This window comes from Antennarius striatus, chromosome 5, assembly GCF_040054535.1.
Source record: "Antennarius striatus isolate MH-2024 chromosome 5, ASM4005453v1, whole genome shotgun sequence".
In the NCBI taxonomy this organism is placed as follows: domain Eukaryota; kingdom Metazoa; phylum Chordata; class Actinopteri; order Lophiiformes; family Antennariidae; genus Antennarius; species Antennarius striatus.
The window spans coordinates 9295228-9301986 of NC_090780.1; the positions used below are offsets into that span (position 1 = coordinate 9295228).

The window sequence follows — 6759 nt, forward strand, 5'->3', positions numbered from 1 at the left end:
ACACCTGGAGTTTCTGTAATATTGCGTCCCATTGCTTTGTGGTTGTATATACAGTATATGTCTTTGCGTGAGCGTTTGTGAGTGTGCTCTGGTAAAATCCATTTCACTGCTTGCTAATCTCTATCTGTTTGTGTGCTTATGTTTGTTTCTACTTGTCTTTGTCAGCAATTCGTTTTGGTCGGATGCCCCAAGCAGAGAAGGAGAAGCTGCTGGCCGAATTCTCATCTGACATGGAACACATACACCCGGAGGCAGCAGACCTGAGGGCTCTGTCCCGACATCTGTATGAGGCCTATCTGAAATACTTCCCCCTCACCAAGGCCAAGGCCAGGGCCATCCTCTCTGGGAAGACCGGAGATAACGTGGTAGGCACACCTTACGTTTACGTACTTTTACATGTATTCTGACCAACATTAGCCAGAAAAACTTTTCTTGAAATTTAATATCACAGTATAGTGTTAAACATGTTTCAGGCACATTCACAGCATGGGCAGCTTGATATGTGGGCATATATAGAGATTTATATTTGATGACAATTACATCTAGACATGACATGCGTTCGATGACATTGAATGAAATTGCAAATTACAAAATGTAATTTGCTCAATAGTATCGGCAGGATGCTGCATGTAAAAAAATGATTTTGATTCATTGATTCAAGTCAATGAATTTGTTCACATTCTTTGCCAGCATCGTCTTCATGTGACCCTGTTCAGTGTTCATGCAAATGTGTGTGTTTTATTGCTGTTCTAATAGAAAAGGTGGAGTGGTTGTTTTCTACATGACTTGATGTAACTCACATTACAGCGGTCAAGCTGTTCAACCGGGTCACACTTTTTTCCTGTAGGTTGCCGTACAGTAATTTATTCAAAAATGGGTCCAACTCATAATTTCAAACTAATTTACCGGTAGTTATAAATTCGGTCATTTATACAAGTGGAGTACAGGAAATTGTGAGATGGACTGTTTTTTCAACGTAAGGTTTTGAGTTGTTTGTATTCAAAATAGACAATCATCAAACTAAAACTAAATTAAGGTTGCAGACAATCGTGATACATATTTAGATCAAAACTTGATTTGTAAAAACACTGGATACATAATAACATTATGAGATGTGTGCATTGTTATTAATGTTATTGTTATAATTAAAGTAAAATTGGCTCTGTGACACTAAATGTATGGCAGACCATTTTCACTGTTTCTATTCCTCCCTCTCTAAGTAAAGTCAGAAGAGTTCAAGGTAGCTCAGCGTTTTCGTCTGCTTGTTATGACTAAAGATAGCAGAAGATGGTTCTGAATCATCTGTTGGTCTGGGGTTGTTTACTAAATTTCATCAAACCCCCGGAAACAAAGAGTCAATGACATTTCATTTCATTGTCATAGAACTTTTGGTTTTTTTTTTAATTTTTCTAACATGTGTATCTTCATTATTGAGTTGTTATATAATCAAAGTAACTCTGCCAGCATTCCAAACACACTGTAGAAATAACAACAGGAGAGACCTTTTTATTTTCTGATGCATTTGTGTCACAGAACTAAAGAACTAAATAATCAACTATGTCAAAATCTAACTTAAAAGAAGATAATGAACAAGCTGTGACAATGGCACACATGCACTTCCTGTCGCTGAAGTGGTCATGGTCACTTCTCTGGATCTCACCTTCACGTTACCAGCAGCTATTGTTCATCTATGTTAAAACAATACAACACAAAATGTGAGGTTTGTGCTTCTCTTTTGTTGCTCGCGTCTTTTTATCTGCTAGCTTCACATGCCAGCTCAAGTGTAAGGTCTCCTGAGAAATGCCACTTTAGTATCAGAATATTTGAGAGATGTGTAGATTGTAAAATGATGCATTTACAGATAAATTTGTTATTAGTTTTATAAAATTGTGATTTTGAGAGCTTCCATAATATTGTAGACAATTACTATTAGATCCCAGAACAGCACTTTACTATTAAATTCCACATAAAAAATCTATTATCCACATTCATGTCATGTCATGTCATGTCATGTCAACTTTATTGTCAAATGTACCATATATGTACGACATACAGCACAGATGAAATTAGAGTCCTCTCAGACCCACAGGCAGTAAAAAAAAAACATGTTACATTTACACAAATTAGTACTATTGATTTCGCTTCATTTTATAAGAATTGTTTGCTTTGCTTTCCTGCACGATGTGTCATTATTGAATTTACCATTGAAAAAGGAAAAGGAAATTCAACACATGCCAATATGCGACGTACTATGCTATTGCAGGACTGATGAATTAGCAAAATCCAAATGTGGTATATGTGAAGACATCTTATCTTCTGAAAATCTGACATCTGGGGACATATAGATCTTATGACTTTTCTTCTTCTTTTACATCCCATTTAATTCTTCCTGCATGTTCTTATTCATTCATTTACACTTTTCTGCACCTACAGCCTTTCGTCATCCATGACATGAAGTCTCTAATGGAAGGAGAGCAGTTCATTAATTGCCGGCAGATACCCACCCAGGAGCATCAGCAACATATGCCTACCTTAACAGTTGGACATGGAGGTTGGCGTTCAAAATACCTATTTCTCTCCTCATTTTATATATAAGTAAATTAATACAACTTGATAAATTGATTTACCATCCCTTAAAAATCTTAGAACTGGAAGAGATTTGCAGGTAAGTCAATATACAGTAGTTTCCAGAAGTGCATTCATTGATCACAGCTCATTGTTTTAAAACTTTTTTAAAGATTAAATGACGCTAACTTCCCGAAGCCACGAATGAAGACTAGTTTATATGTTCTTCTTTAAATATCATGCATGTCATGTTTGTTCCTGCATTGTTACCTTTTGTGTGTAATGGACATATTATATTCAAAACATGAGACAGTTCTTTATAACCCATTCAGTTCATCCATTCAATTCCAGGTTCCACAGCAGTTCATCCAAGGACAGAGTGCAGCAGTTTAGATGAGGCAGAACTACGCTTCTTCAACAGCTGTCAGTCACGTTCAGCTGAGGCAGTGAGAGAAGTGACAGAGTTCGCCAAGAGCATACCAGGATTTATCGACCTGGATCTCAATGATCAGGTTACTATCAATTCCCTCATTCATATCAGGACATGCCATCTATGTCTACAAAGAGTTTGCTCTTGACCTCAAATCTGTACTCTTTCCAAAGGTGACTTTGCTCAAGTATGGTGTGATTGAGATCTTAATTATTATGATGGCGCCTCTGATGAACAAAGATGGGACCCTCATGTCCTACGGACAGGTCTTCATGACGCGGGAGTTCCTCAAGAGTCTCAGGAAACCTTTTGGCCAAATGATGGAACCAAAGTTTGAGTTCTCTGTCAAATTCAACATGCTGGAACTGGATGACAGTGATATGGCCTTGTTTTTGGCTGTGATAATCCTCAGTGGGGGCAAGTGCTTTTCTTTTATATGTTGAACATGTCCAAACTGTCTCCCAGACAACTAATACAAACATCTCCACAAGCATTTCAGCCACATGCAACAGAATCGTCACTCTTTGGAGTCTTGAAGAAAAAGGCACAAGGCATAACAGGAATACTTAATAAAGGTGTTTTCCACCTTTTTTAAGTATTCCTTAAAAAAGGTGGAAATTTATTTAAGGAGTTTTTCTGTACATGCTGAAAATAGATGCTACATCTGAGCTAACATGCCAGCGAGTTTGATGTTCACTAAACTAAGCATTCATCTTATATCAATATTTTTCAGAGTTTATGATATGGCTAGCATGTAAGAATAACCATTACCAAACTGATGAGAGGATTGTAGTTTGTCAGTCCATAATATTTTCTCTGTGTAGTATAGAATGTGGAATAATGTCAGCAATTATTAAACTTATAAACTTATTTTTTAGTCAAGATAGGGAGAGTTTTATACTAGTTTTATTCTATGTACAGTAGTTTCCATGGATATATTTTACTTTTAGCTGACTCAGGAGGTTTGTCATCTTTTCTGGAGCATATCTCACAAAAACATTGATTCAAGCTTCATCAACCTTTCACATAAATTTACCGTGATAGTTTTCTGTCCCTGTTAATATTAAACTATTCTATAAAGCTTATTTTTTTCTGTGGAATGGCTCGAGAGTTATGTCATGTGATGTGACGTGTGACGCGTATGATCGATCATGTTCTCCATAGTAAACTGTATATCCAAAAATATATACTCAAGGCTCACAGCAAGAATGGAGGTCATATAAATTTAGGAAGCATCTAATATGCAATTTGTCATGGAAGTCAGTAAAAATGAAAAAAAAGTTACTTCATTAATTTCATTAATTTTCTTGCTGACATATGACATCAACACATTAAAGTTCACTGTAATTACAGAGTGTTATAAGGTTAGCAAAGTGCTTTATCAACTCACTGCATTGCACATGATATGTATGACCTGCCTTGAACCATTTATCAGTTTTATGGGACGTGCAGGATATTATTCCTTACGCATTCTTTTTCTCACGCGCTCCCATGTTTAAACCCAAACTTGTGAACTAATATTGCTGTTTTGCATGCGGCTACTTGATAAAGCTATGGCCTTGACCTGATGAGGATTCAAATCAGACGCTTAGGTCAATATTTAACTTCAATGACTAAGATTAAAGCTTGAAATAAAGATAAGAAGGTTTTACAAATAGCAATATTGCAGTTAGATTTGATGTAAAGGACAGGTAAATTCAGTGGTTTTTCTGCTACTAAATGTTTAATGCGTAGTTGTTACTACATCCCACTCCAATTTACGGCGTTCTTTAAGTCTATCTATCATTTCTACCTTTCATGGTCACCCTCAAAATAACTTTTTAAAATAACAATTATTTATCTATCTGTGACCCATCCAGACCGTCCAGGCCTGCTGAATGTGAAGCCGATTGAACGGCTTCAGGAGACAGTCCTACATTCACTGGAGCTACAACTGAAGCTCAGCCACCCAGACTCCCTTCAATTGTTCGCCAAGCTGCTCCAGAAAATGACTGATTTGCGTCAGATCGTCACCGACCACGTCCACCTCATACAGCTGTTAAAGAAGACAGAGGTTGACATGTGCTTGCACCCACTGTTGCAGGAGATAATCAAAGACTTGTACTAGAATTTAACAGCAGAAAATGACAAGGAGAGAAAAATCAGAAGCAGAAAAGCAAGAAAGAATAAAGTAATTTTATTTTTGTAAATCGTGACTTGTAAAATTAGATGAGGCGTTTTGTGTTTCTGGCGTATTGCAAAAAGTAGCGAGACAGGCTGACTGAAAATGAGAACGAGATGAGAAAGAGACACAGAAATCAAGGAAAAGAAGACAGAATATGAATGTTCTATGTAATCAAGACAGCAGCATGTGAATGACGAGCAGTGCGTATGCACAATACCAATGAAACTACCACCTAGGGCAATGTATGGGACTACTGCAGTGACTAAGGTGAAGAGTGGGGACTTCCTTATTGGAAGACTGAGGCTCAGCTTCAGGTACCATGAGGACAAATGTGAATATTTTACACCATGTGTCACAATAGAGAATGTTCACGTGCAGCTTATCTACACTGGGATGCAACCATCGTAAAAGGCAGCAGTAGTGTTTGCGTGTTTCAATACCTCTATGAACTCACATAAATGCAGGAATGCTTATGTACACACACATACACACATTCAGGCAAACACACACACAAAAAAAAGGAAGAAAAAAAAATTGGCAATGTCATCAGTGTGAAGATGCCATCTTCTTTTAATCAGTTTAGAGACAATGATGATCGGTCCGTTCTTCAGAGATTATCTTGTGCCTATAAAATCTAGCATATTTCTTTTTTGTGAAATAAAGTCATTTGAAAACACTCATGTACACACACACACACACACACACACACACACACACACACACACACACACACACACACACATACATATATGTGGATATATACTGTATGTGTGTATATATATGTGTGTGTGTGTGTGTGTGTACATATATGTGTTTAATACTGATGAGGACTTATATATATATATATATATATATATATATATATATATATATATATATATATATATATATATATATATATATATATGTATATATATATATATGTATGTATGCATACATATATACTGTATGTATTCATGTATGTTATTTTTGTAGTAATGAAGCTCTCAGTCAAAGCCAACTGGATTTTCAGTCAGATATTTTATTTCAAATTTCTGAAATAAGAATGTTATGGAATTATTTTGTATATATGCAAAGAAACTACTATGCCTTATTTTTAAAGGGACATCAGCATACTGATGAATTGGATTAACACCAGCAGGGGAAGAAAATAAATTTGTTATAAAACATAAAATGTTATGTAACTTTATTAGAAATATCTCAGTTGCGCCGGTAGATCTCAAAATACATTTCTAAACATGTTTCTTATTACAGCATTTCATTCAACCAAATTTATAGAAATGTATCCCACAGACCTCTGTGTGTGTTACCAAACACACACATTCTCCACTGGAAAGATTGCAACACCTGAACTCTGCTGATCAGAGACCAAAGTCTGGGAATACCGATCTGATCAGGAAGCAACAACATTCATTCAGTCATTTATTCATTTCATATATATATGTGTGTGTGTGTGTGTGTGTGTGTGTGTGTGTGTGTGTGTGTGTGTGTGTGTGTGTGTGTGTGTGTGTGTGTGTGTGTGTGTGTGTGTGTGTGCTTACATTTTATAAGAAATCAGAAGCTTCTGCAGCTGTGTATCAATGTTGATTTACTGAAATAG

General features: G+C 36.3%; 1 protein-coding gene across 6 annotated transcripts in view; it reads left to right on the forward strand.

The window, feature by feature from the left end:
* Nucleotides 1-5981, forward strand: part of pparg (peroxisome proliferator-activated receptor gamma) — a 33584-nt gene extending 27603 nt beyond the window's left edge. For all 6 annotated transcript variants that reach the window (XM_068314989.1, XM_068314990.1, XM_068314988.1 and 3 more), the window contains exons 5-9: nucleotides 166-365; nucleotides 2434-2551; nucleotides 2917-3077; nucleotides 3169-3412; nucleotides 4855-5981. In XM_068314989.1, coding sequence (XP_068171090.1) covers nucleotides 166-365; nucleotides 2434-2551; nucleotides 2917-3077; nucleotides 3169-3412; nucleotides 4855-5102 — 971 coding nt within the window. In that variant the 3' untranslated portion in view covers nucleotides 5103-5981. The remainder of the gene's footprint in view (nucleotides 1-165; nucleotides 366-2433; nucleotides 2552-2916; nucleotides 3078-3168; nucleotides 3413-4854) is intronic.
* Nucleotides 5982-6759: the final 778 nt, after the last annotated feature.